Source organism: Sceloporus occidentalis, unplaced genomic scaffold (assembly GCF_023333645.1).
Source record: "Sceloporus occidentalis isolate IW3139 unplaced genomic scaffold, rSceOcc1.0.p SCAF_9, whole genome shotgun sequence".
NCBI lineage: Eukaryota > Metazoa > Chordata > Lepidosauria > Squamata > Phrynosomatidae > Sceloporus > Sceloporus occidentalis.
This window is the reverse complement of record NW_028316989.1, coordinates 28,929,560-28,942,332: the sequence shown is the minus strand read 5'-3', so window position 1 is coordinate 28,942,332 and position 12,773 is coordinate 28,929,560. Positions and strand designations below refer to the sequence as shown.

General features: G+C 42.1%; 1 protein-coding gene across 4 annotated transcripts in view; it reads right to left on the bottom strand.

Moving 5' to 3' along the window:
• APBA2 (amyloid beta precursor protein binding family A member 2) overlaps positions 1-12,773 on the bottom strand; it is a 79,284-nt gene that overhangs the window by 5,891 nt on the left and 60,620 nt on the right. For all 4 annotated transcript variants that reach the window (XM_089538374.1, XM_089538376.1, XM_089538375.1 and 1 more), the window contains 4 exons: positions 11,960-12,145; positions 10,097-10,276; positions 5,171-5,383; positions 3,425-3,544 (listed from right to left, as the gene is read on the bottom strand). In XM_089538374.1, the coding sequence (XP_089394500.1) occupies positions 3,425-3,544; positions 5,171-5,383; positions 10,097-10,276; positions 11,960-12,145 (699 nt within the window). The remainder of the gene's footprint in view (positions 1-3,424; positions 3,545-5,170; positions 5,384-10,096; positions 10,277-11,959; positions 12,146-12,773) is intronic.

Sequence of the window (12,773 nt, the reverse complement as noted above, 5' to 3'; positions counted from 1 at the left end):
TTTCTGTGTTTCCAGAAAATCATTCTATTCCTTTATACAAATGGCTCAGAGGGTTGCAGTTGCAAACCACAAGGACTCCTAGGGCTCGTTCCCACTATGATTTAAATGAAATTGCTGATCGGGTTACATGACTGTCGTTCCCATTAGAAACCGGTTCCAATCCGACTTTGATCAATTTCTGTCACGATAAACCGAGGCAAACGCAAAAAAAAAAATCGTTTTTTCCAGACACTGGTTTCCCTGCAGTTCTTTTGAAAAGAATCAATTCCAAAGCATGTTCAACAAGTGGGAATGACGGATCTGAATCACGTTTTTCTGGAGGGGAGGAACTAATGGCAGAGGGGTGTTTACCATCCCTCCTCAGTTTTTGGTAGATCCACCATTCCCCCCACTATCAGCGCTGCCTTTGTGCTTGTGGCGCGACTTATTGGTGCATGATATACAGTGCGCCCTTGGCTTACGTGGGGATCCGTTCCGGACCCCCCTGTGTAAGCCAAATACCACACATGCTCAAGCCCCATTCAAGTGAATGGGGCTCGTGCATGTGGTGGTGCGGCGGCGCATGTGTGCTGCCCCTTGCGTCTCATGCACATATGCTCAAAGCCGCATATAACTTGGGCGCACTGTATATATATATATATATTTTTAAAAATTGATACAAGATTTGATTGGTTGATTTTGCAACTACTTGCAATTAGCGATGCAAGTGCTTTCAAAACCAATTAATTGAGCCTTCTATCAATTTTTAAAAAATTACAGGACTGTAATTTCTTTAAAAATTGATAGAAGGCTCAATTAATTGGTTTTGAAAGCACTTGCATGGCTGATCAAGGCTCTTCATCTATAACAAACTATCCATATTACCTTTCAGTCACCCTGGAAAGATCTGTAGCCTTAGAGATGAGATATAAGTCATTGTAGTAAAATAAAATCAAGTCACTGCATCCTTCATTGACCAATTTCTAACCTTCGCAGGCTCAAGGTCTCTTCACATATTTCTTATCCTGGTGAGGAATACATGGTCCGGGTGTTGCTAGACTAAAACTCCCATCATCCCTCATCAGAACAACCAGTGGTGAGGGATAATACAGTGGCCCTTCCACAGTCGCTAGGGTTAGAGGTGAAAGATCCCCATGAATGTGGAAAAAACACACATTAAAAAAACACTACTCTTTTTACTTAAGAGAACACCTCTCTAGGAATCTCTAGGTCCTCCAGTGCAACCTCTATTATTCAACATCTGAAAATTGGCCATAGAATCATGTTGGAGAACCTACAAATGCTAGAGAGGTGTTTTCTCTAGGAACTTCTAGGTTCTCCAGCACAACTTTATGATCGACTTCTGGCACAGTTGTGCTGGTAGACCGAGAGATTCCATATTAATCAAAACCCCAAACAATCAAATCTGCAGAAGTCAATTACACAAATGTGGCGGGCCAGCTATACTCCCAACAACCTCTGGATGTCCATCAACATCTGGAAGGCTGCCTGCTGCTTAATCTGGTGTTATGAACAAACAGCAGGCACAAAACACGGCTAGTTTTTGCAACTGTGATTGTATCTAATAGCCACTAGATGGTACCAAAGTATGCATTACGGTAGGAAAGCAATTCAGAAACCATCTGGAGCCACAATACATTAAGTGTGGAAAAAGCGACACATGGGCTAGAATGTGGTTGGTGACATACACATGTGCACATGTGTATGTCACCAACCACATTCTAGCCCATGTGTCACTTTTTCCACACTTAATGTATTGTAGCTCCAGATTGTATCTGAATTGCTTCCTTGGTGCATTGCAGATGGATCTATTCACTAGCTCCTCATTCATTGCCCACCCGCTTCCAAGGCTGTTGTTAACCTCAAGTGTGGTGCCATGACCATTTACAATTTACATTTTACGTTTACCATGGCACCACAATTCAAGAAGGACATGGACAAGCTGGAGCATGTCCAGAGGAGGGTGACCAAAATGGTGAAGGCTCTGGAAACCATAAAGCCCTATGAGGAGCAACTCAAGAGACTGGGTATGTTTAGCCTGGAGAAGGTTAAGAGGTGACATGATAACCATATTTAAATATTTGAAGATATGGGAAATTGCCAGAAGTTAGAGTTTAATTGAACATTAGAAGAACGTTTTGACAGTAAAAGTGGTTCAGCAATGGAAACAATCGCCTAGAAAGGTGTGGTCTCCTTTGCTAGATGTCTTAAAAAACATAGAAGCCTAGAGTTGGAAGATTCAACCCCATCCTGCCACGCAAGAAGGCAAAGTCAATGCACTCACTATGACAGATGGCCATGCAGCCTCTGCTTAAAATTTTCCAAAGCAGGGGACTCCACCACTCTCCAAGGGAGCATCTTTCACTGTCAAATAGCTCTTACTGTCATGAAGTTCTTCCTAATCTTGAGCTGGAATCTCTTTTCCTGTAATTTGAATCCATTGCTCCGGGTCCTATTCTCTGGAGCTGCAGAAAACAGCAGCCCTCTACTGAATACGAACATTACGCAACTGTGCAGTTCTAATTCCTGCATTTACGAAGACATAAGCTCCCAACAGGATTGCCACCATTGCTTTTTCTGCATCACATAAGCTTATGGAGCAAAAACGTTCTTAAGTGTTCTGCGCAGCAAAAGCAAGTCGATTTCCTCATAAATTACTTTTCCCAAATATAAAAATGAAGTCCTGACAGTCACCCGATATGTCACAGACACCTTTGTGTTCTCATGCACCGGAGAGAAGGAAAAAAACAACAACACTGAAATGTTCCATTTTGTTGCAATGAAATACTGTATATACTCATGTTTAAGTTTAGAAATTTTAGTCAAAAAATGGAGCAGAAAACCCTGAGTCGACTTATCCATGGGTCAATGTAAGTGATGTACTTTAACTCTTATACATATAAAAAGGAACCATTCCCTGGTGAAAGACAAGAGCATAATCTATCCTGGAAAACCCAGCCTTTAAGGTGAGCAAAATCAATTAATCCTGCTGGAATTTTATAATAATAAAAATAATAATAAATTATTTATTTATAGCCCGCCCAATCACAAGGAATCCAGGCGGGTTACAGCAGTAAAATACATGGAAAAGACAATAAAATTCAAAAATTCTTCTGTGCCCAACCCCCAATAAGCTCTTTGACATTGTTTTCCTTTGCTTCATCCTTTGGACCCTTGGTTACATGCCCCTAAGTTTTATCCTCGACCTATCCATGGGTCATATCAAACGCCATCATTTTGGCCCCCAAATCTGCCCTCGACTTATACATGAGGTCGAGTTATAGTTGAGTACATGCGGTAAGTAAAGATTTCCACCTCTAAGGAGAGCACTAATGTGCCATTCCTCTCTGTTTCTTTCAAGGGAAATAGCATCTCCAGCCAATTTCAGTCTTGGCAGAGATGCTTAGAGAAAAAGCAAACTTACGATTCCGTTCTGTACGCTGAAACCCAACTGATATTTCAGGTCCGGCCGCTTGATGAGGACAGTGGTAACCGGAGGACAGCTGACAATGTTCAACTTGACTTGCGTCTGGTTCTTCAGGCCCTGAAAAAGGTTCTCTTTTGGTGAGTCCTTTACACAACAGAAGTTACCAAAAGCACAAAGCTGTTTCCAGTGACTGGGGTTGCATCTACATTGCAGAATTGATGCAGTTTGACACCATCTTAACTGCCATGGCTCAATGCTATGGAATTCTGAGATCCATAGTTTTGTGAGATATTTATGAGAAAGCCCTGGTGCCACAACAAATGGCAGATCCCAGGATGCCATAGGATGGAGCCATGGCAGTCAAAAGAGTGTCAAACTGCAATGTGGATTTATTTTTGCCACGTTTTCTGAGCCCTGGGCCAAGATGAGGCCTTTTTCTAAAACAAGAAGGGAAGGGGAAATGAGCTCCATTCATTCCAATATTTCATGGATGAAAAACGGGACACGATGGATGGTTTACGTGGATGTATGAATTATCGGGTTTTTAAATATATATATATAAATTTTATTATTAAAAAAACCTATTTACATACAAAAGAAAAAATAAAACAAACAAAAAAGCCCAAACATATAAACAAGCGAAGAACAAACTACATACAGATATATTCCTAATCCAATTCTTCTAAAAACAGGCATGTAAATTTGTTATTTTTGTACATGATTATGATTACCAATAAAATTAATCGTAAAAATCATCGATTCTCTCTCTTCTCTTTTTTCATAATGATAAGGATTTCTTTAACTTTACTCTGCATGCTATTATATTTTGATTATAAATAAATATCATATAAGTTGTTTCCCATTGTATTTCTATTATATACAATATTCTAGTAATTATCTCTCTTTATTTTTCTATTCCTATCTACATTCAGGATGTATGAATTATCACTGACCTTTGTGTGTGTTTTTCACATTTGTTTTGATGTTTTGTTATCTAATACAAAATTTTAAAAAGAAAGAAAACCGGGACAAGTGTGGCCAAGAGTCATGAGCCTATGGTCAAGTTTGCAAAAGTTACTGATGAGGAAGACCACAGAACCTAGAAGAAGCCACAGAAGTTTGCTTTTGCCTACTGGGAAGGGCAAGATTTTGCACCCTTCTCTCCCTCTCCAAGTTAACTGAATGCAAACTACTTTGGGACTTTGGACTCAGTTGGCAACCAGTGAAATAATCTCAATTTGCAACCAGTGGGACAACGGAGGATTTATTGAGGCTGTCCATGAAAACTGGGACAGTTGGAAGATATGCATTTACACAATCCAAGCAATAAGCAGAGGCTTTCATGGCCGGCATCCGTAATTTTTTTGTGGGTTTTTAGGGCTGTGTGGCCATGTTCTAGAAAAGTTTATTCTTGACGTTTTGCCAGCATCTGTGGCTGGCATCTTCAGAGAATGCTGACATGGAAGAGAGTTGGCTGCATATAGTGTGACTCTGGGTTGGGAGGAGTGATTTCCATGTTAATCTTGGTATTGTTCTCTTGTTGAATAGCAAGTAACATGTAAACCACTTCCTCTCAACCAACAATATATATATACCCACCCCACTCTCTTCCATGCCAGCATTCTCTGAAGATGCCAGCCACAGATGCTGGCAAAACGTCAGGAATAATCTCTTCTAGAACATGGCCACATAGCCCAAAAAACCCACAAAAAAACAAGCAATAAGATTGGCATGAGAAGGTACCTTGATGATTCCTTGACACGTCGCCAGCGGAAGCCCAACCAAGCTGGTCCCATTGATGGACATGATCTGGTCCCCGATGCTCAGCTTCCCAGAGCGAGCAGCAGGGCCTCCGTTCATCATGTTTGCCAGGATCACCGTGGGCAAAATGGATCCCCAGCCAGATTCCACAATCACCACTCCCAGGATCTCCCCCTTGTGTTTGGCTATTTGGAGCTGAAAGGTAAAAGAAACAGGAGGATGAAGGAGTATCGACAAAACCCAGATTCCTGAGCCTTGCCTGCAATGCAAGGTGGTTTCCAAACCCAAGAGGCAATCTCTGGAGGCCTGTATGGAGAAAAGAAAATGGCATGTTCACAACCTCATCCATGCAAATGGTTGCAGCTTCAATCCTCAACAGCATCCCCAGTTGAAAGTTTCAGCTAGCAGTGGTTCCCAAACTTTGGTCCTCCAGGTGTTTCTGACTTCTGTTCCCAGAAGTCCTGATCCAAGCTGGCTGGGGCTTCTGGGAGTTGAAGTCCAAACCTTTACCCTTCCCCAGCAGTTTTTCTCATCTCTCCAAAAGACCCACTCCCAAAAGCTACAACTCTTTCCATTCGTGATCCTGCGGTTGCTTTCTTCCAAACCCTTGAAAAACCAGGGCTGCTTCTACACTGCAAAATTAATGTAATTTTGATGCTGCTTTAACTCCCATGGTTCAGTGCTATGAAATTCTGGGCTTTGTGGTTTGGTGAGATTTTTAGCCTTCTCTGTCAGAAAGCTCTGGGGCCACAATTACTAATCCCAGAATTCCATAGGATGCAACCATGGCAGTTAAAACAGTGTCAAACTGGATTATCTTTGCAGTGCAGTTGCAGCCTAAATGAAGCCAGGCAGAATATGCAAAAAAAAAAAGGAGGAAGAATTAATCTGCTGCTTACTTTGTCTTTAATGTATTCTATTTGGTATTAGAGATATTTTAATCATGTAATGTTGTTGTTTTAGATTGCACGCTGCTTGGCAGGTTTTTCTTCTTTTTTTCCTTATTTTATTTGACCCTTACTATGTAAAGTGCTGTGCAAACTTTACAGCGCTCTATAAATAAATGTTAATAATAATAATAATAATAATAATAATAATTTGCCAACTAGATCTTAGTTTCTCTAGAAATTCGGTAGCGCAACCATGTTCTGCTCAGAACCAAAGGCAAGCCTTCCTCCCAGAAAATGATGCTCTGGTCAAGCCTATCCTTCCTCCTCCTCGACTTCTCCCTCCCTTGATTTGTTAATATTTCCAATTTTCACTGCATCAGTTTTAAAATAGGCTTTGTTGGTTATATATACTTTCACCATTGAGAAACTGGAGCCATGTGTCCAAAGGAGGGCGACTAAAATGGCCTGGAAACCATGAAGCCCTATGAGGAACGACTTAGGGAGCTGGGTATGTTTAGCCTGGAGAAGAGAGGGTTAAGAGGTGATATGATAGCTCTGCTTAAGTATTTGAAGGGAGGTCATATTGAGGAGGGAGCAAGCTTGTTTTCTGCTGCTCTGGAGACTAGAACGCGGAACAATGGATGCAAGCTCCAGGAAAAGAGATTCCACCTCAACATTAGGAGGAACTTCCTGACAGTAAGGGCTATTTGAGAGTGGAACACATTCCTTCTTCGGAGTGTAGTGGAATCTCCTTCCTTAGAGGTCTTTAAACAGAGGCTGGATGGCCATCTGTCAGGATGCTTTGATTGAAAGTTCCTGCATGGCAGAATGGGGTTGGACTGGGTGGCCCTTGGGGTCTCTTCCAACTCTACGATTCTATGATTCTATGATTCACCAGCAGGCCCAGCAACTCAGAAAAAAACAACATTTGCCAGCATCCGTAGCTGTATTCATGCCACATTGATGTATGTGTGTGTTTTTCCTCCTCTCCGCCTTGTGCCTGAGTAGATTACAATTTATTTACACTTTGCCTCGGTGTTGATTTAAAATCCAATTTCCACTTGGCTTGTTGATTTTTGCCTTCCCTTCCCGTCTCCTTGGCTGCTTTTCACCTCTAAATGTTCAGCTCAGACTCAGCCCAAACCGCCAGCGAGATAAAAATCGCTCGTCTCCTGGCTAGGTTGATGACATTGACTTCTCATTTAGCATCTTCCCTTTCCAGGATGACTTTCCCAAATATTAAATAACCGGTGAACCCTCTTGCAGAAGGCAGAGTGATCCATTTATTTTATATCCCACTTTCCCCCCACCATGGGACCCAAGTGCCTTACCATAAAAACTAATAATAATAAAAAAAATTAACACCCAAACCTTCCATAAATTCTATCAAAACACTAACTTAAGACAGTCCGAAAACACTCATAAAACACAGTAAAGAAGATGAAAGTGCAAATCTTCAAAAACTGCAGTTTTTAAAGACTATTCGGAATACAGAACATACTCCAAAAAAATTCTCATATAGGTGTCTTGTGCAGAAAACAACCTTTGCTGCACAAAACAACCACATGCAAATTTTGCAAACAGTATGTTCCTAGTTAGAGTTGTTTCTGTGCAGGAAGCAGCCTTTTATTTTCTGCACAGAGAAGGCTGTTTTCGGTGCAAAACAGCCGCGTGCAAATTTTGCACAGAATAATCTCAAAAATCTGGTTTTTCATAGACCAAGTCAACGAAAGCTTATGCTGCACACTCCTTCATTCAGTCAGTCCCAAAGGTGCTACAAGATCTCTTTGCATACTGATATTCCAGACTTACACAGATACACCCATGAATTCTTCTCATCAGGAATCTCAATGCTCAATGGGATCACATTTTTAACCCTTCCTTGAACATTAACATTTAGTGGCATGGGTCTGGATCAAGGGTTGCGCTATGGAAATGCAAAATAAGGGCATTTCTCCTCCCAATAAGAATTCTGCCCCCACGAAATTTGCCATCATTTCCCAAACTTCTACCAATGCAGCAACTTAAAACAATAGTTGAGCATTGAGAAATAAAAGAGTTTAGACAAGCAAGCAGAACAAGGGACTGGAATGCAACAGACAGAAGAAAGGTGTGAATGATTTTCAATGTCTCACTCTCTACAATACCAGAAATTGGTTAAGATGAAGTGCAAGAGGAGAGCCATGAATGTTACCTTGAGCTCACTGGAGAAAAAACAGGATATAAATGTAATTGATCAATAAGTAGCAATAATTACGGCCCTTATTTCAAGGAATGCAAGAGAGAACTTAGTGCAGGCTATCTAAGGGCTCTTTCAGACTGTACAGATATGGCACTATGAGATGGAAAGGTACAATAACAAGGAAAGGTACAATAATAATTTCTTCAGAACTATACCTCCAATATTAGGACGCTATACCAAAGGGAACGCCTTTTTTTAAAACAGCAGGCCTCGCTGTGCCTACTTTCTTTTTAATGCAAGAGACGAAGTATGGGAGATGCATTTTCTATGCAGTTTCACAGCAGGGAAGAGACTTCGCTCCGTTCAGTGCTGATTAACCCACAGCATGTGCACTGTCTCCACTTTAAATCAATCGTATTTATGGAGTGAGAGAGAGAAAAAAGGAGGGAGGACTTGGAGCAAATTCGAAGGTGGAGCAATAAAGACATCGCCGGGTTTAAAACTATGGATGAAATTAGCTTGCTTGCATTGGAGAAAAGGAGATTGCTGGTGGATAAGGAAGGGAGGGTTGTCCCTATGCCTGTGTTGTGTGCCTTCAAGTCGTTTCGGATTTATGGTGACCCTAAGGCGAAGCTATCATGGGGTTTTCTTGGCAAGATTTGTTCAGAGGCGGTTTACTATCGCCTCCCCCTGAGGCTGAGAGAGTGTGACTTGCCCAAGGTCACCCATTGCGTTTAATGGATGCGTTGAGAATTGAACCCTGGTTTCCGACTTATGATGACCCCAAGGCAAACCTATCATGGGGTCTTCTTGACTCTGAGGAAGTTTGTCATTGCCTTCCCCTGAGGTTGAGAGAGTGTGACTTCCCAGGCTCACCGAGTTAGGGGAACTAAGGCCCAATACATACGGGCAGAAAGGAGCACTGAGATGCTGCCCCTTTCTGCTCCACTTGGAGGCTGCAGCAACCAAACGCTGCAGCCTCCGGGAGCCCTAAAAAGAATCCACTCCTGTTGGGTTCTTCTTAGGGCGCGCATGCGGCACCATTAGCACCCTTGCATGCACTGATTATGTCCATGCGGCACGGAGCCATTTGGACGCTGTGCCACGTGTACATCATCATGGCAGCCCTATGTAGATGGGGGTGCACCATTATGGCACAGTAGGGCTTAGGAGTGTGCGGTCACTCCGCTCTCGCGAGCCCTAATTTCAGCCCCAGGACGGCGCCTTTTGCCTGTTTGTATCGGGCCTATATCTTCATTTTAAGGTGATTTTGGATAATTTGGACTGGTTTGGTACAAAAAAAAATGCCCAAGATTTTTTAAAAAAGTAATTTATGTTTTTTAAAATTTAGGATCTGGGACATCTGGGCACTTCAAGGGTGACATGTGGCCCAAGGGCCATATTTTCAACATCGCTCAGATATACATACCATGATCTCTGCAGTATAAGGCACCCCTTGTCTCCAAACCTTTTGGACTACAACTTCCATCGTCCCTTCCCCTTGGCCTGGTTAGCCAGGTTGCTGAGAGTTGACAGCCAGTAACATTTAGAAGGCACAAGGTTGGGGACAGACAGAGATGCAGTCCTTTATGACGAAGAAAGCAAAATTCAGTAATTGCCATAGATAACAGAGGTAATAACAAAACACCCTGAACAGCACAGTGGGTTTAATTTAATGCTCCTGGTGTATATACTTTAAAAACATGCTTGCAAAGGAACTCTTAAAACTCCGCATGAGTTCTCAGCGTGTGTATTACTAACAAGCAGAGGGAGAGGAGCATTGAAGGGGACTTTTACAAAAAACAATAATTCAGAATAAGAAAAAAATAAATCCACCTCTTTGCAGTTCTCTGAGTTGGAGAAATGGATGAGATCGTCGTTGTACATCTCTTGGGTATTGATAATGTCACTGTACTCCTTCTGGCTCAGATCTTCTGGGTTGATGCCGTTGGCGCGGAGGAACTCCTGGTAGGCCACGCTGAAGGCCTGACCGATTGATTGAGCGATCAGTTGAGCCTGCGAACGAAAAAAGCCGTGTGACGGAGAGGAAAGCAACACAGGAGGAGGCACTCGGCACAACCTGACCTTCCTGTGACTCTAACATCGTCACCATTTCCCCCCTTTCTCCTGTAGAATTTTAAACACCTTTGTCTGATGAAGAAGCCAGTGGAGCTTTGAAAGCTTGCATCGTGTATTTGGGGCATTTTTGGTTAGGCTGCTGTTTTGTGGACTTGGGATGTTATTGCATTTTAATTCGTATCCTTGTCACCCTTCCCTAAACTCGCTACAAGTTGTCTGTTGTTGTTGTTGCATGCCTTCAAGTCATTGGTAGAGAGATCTTGTAGCACCTTTGAGACTAGCTGAAAGAAAGAAGTTGGCAGAATGAGCTTTACTAGACTTAAGTTTACTTCCTAAGGAGTTTATCGCATGCCAAAATAAAGTGACTAACCCCTTTACAGTCGCTTACAGGATGCAATTGGGAATTATTGCATGAAAAATGCCACCAATGCCACTGGGCAACTGCATCCCGGCTCCCAGCCATGCTCAGCAGGCCAATTTCCAAACACGGGAAGCGCCCATTTTTGAAAAGCAGTGGGCTAAGAACAGCTAGGAGCTGGGATGCAGTCGCCTGGCAGCATTGTTTGTGCAATAATTCCTGATTGCATCTTATAATCAACATATCCTGGTAGAGGTAAATCGCTTTATTTTTGCATGCTATAAACTCCTAAGATGCATATTCCTCAAAGGCATCTAAGGAAGTAGACTTAAGTCTAGGAAAGCTCGTGCTCTTTCAGTTAGTTTCGAAGGTGCTACAAGATCTCCCTACATACCGATCCTACAGACTACCATGGCTATATCTTTGAATTCAAGTCATTTCCAACTTATGGTGACCCTAAGTTGAACCTATCACAGGGTTTTCTTGGCAAGTTTTTTTGGAGGAGGGTTGCCCTTGCCTGAGGCTGAGAGAGTGTGGTTTGCCCAAAGTCAGCCACTGAGTTTCCATGGCTGAGCATGGATTCAAGCCTTGTTCTCCCAGTGTCCAAGGCTCAAACCACTATACCATACTGCTTTGCAAAATATTCAGTTGGTGTTTTGAACAGAATGGCTTGTTTTTAAAAACTCTCGACCTATTCATTGGTCTAGCTGTATTTCGTTTTAAGGTATGCTGTAAGCAGCAATGGAAGAAAGGCACTATATTAATTAATTAATCAAGAAGATGTGATCCTACTATATACAAACGCTTGTTTTAGAGCAACACAGCCACCTCCACTTTTGGATTCTCCACTGGTTATACAGATCGTCCTAGTAAGGCCCTGCATTTCCAAAATATACCATTGCGACTATGAAAATGACACCAATGTATGGCACCCAGAGGATACTAGACATATCCCAACTCTGGTGTAAGGCCATGCTCTGTGTTCTGACCATCCCTTAAAGCACAAATGTCATTTTAGGTCGCCACTGATTTAAGGGACCTTTAAAGAGCAAGCTGAATTATTAAAGATTCAAGCACTAGAAGAGAAGGGTAATAATGCATGAACGTTAGCTTGGGCAGGGGATTCCAAGAGGAATAAGCAAAAAGTTATTCATGGGAATGGAAGAGAGCCCCAGACCCCTCTAAAAGGGATTAATGAAGCAAAAAGCTCCAGTCAGGCACAATCTCTAAATTATGCATCCCTCCGAAGGCTGTTTACTTACATCCTCCGATTCAAAGACATGGCAGATCATCTTGTACTGCTTCTTTCCTTCTTGCGCCCCAGGAGTTGTTTCAATACAGTCCTGGGATGCTGACCGGGGCATTCGGCGCCTTGCCATCAAGACGACAATATTCCCAATATCAGCGATGTAGGAGATGGTACGCAGGGCATGGTCCATCATGGTTTCCTAGAGAAAGAGAGAAGCCAAAGGACTGAACGATTTGCCTCTCGTCACTGGAGAAGTGTCTTCTTCTTCTTCTCCTTCTTCTCCTCTAAACTTGTTTTCATTAAAGAAATGCACAACAACAAGTAAAAATCATCTTAAAGCATATATCAAAACAATAAACTTTGGGTGCAGATGTACAAGTCTACATGAAAAATTGTTTAATACCTTGCCTAAAAATGCTTTTGTGGGGATATTCAGTTCTATGAAGGCAATGTTGTTGAAGAGAAGGTCTTTGGATTCTTTGGAAACCAGGGAAGGGAAGTAGTCAAGTTAACATATCTTTCCCGCAGTAAACCTAATGAGATGGGGGTCTCAACTGATGTATTAACTCTTTATGAAGTTAATAAAGACATTCCAGTTCTCTTGAAATATGGTCTCTTGTTCTCTATCTGATAGGCATGTTTCTTATATTGTTATGCCAGCAAAAGGGATCACGTGAGCATCAGCTACTTTTCCTCAACAGCCACATCTTTTGATATTAAAACCGATGAGTGAAAGCAGGCGTCCAGCTATTCAAAAGGGGAATGGCCACTTTTGGTACAGATTGAGTCTCCCTTATCGGAAATGCTTGGGACCAGTAGCGTTTTGG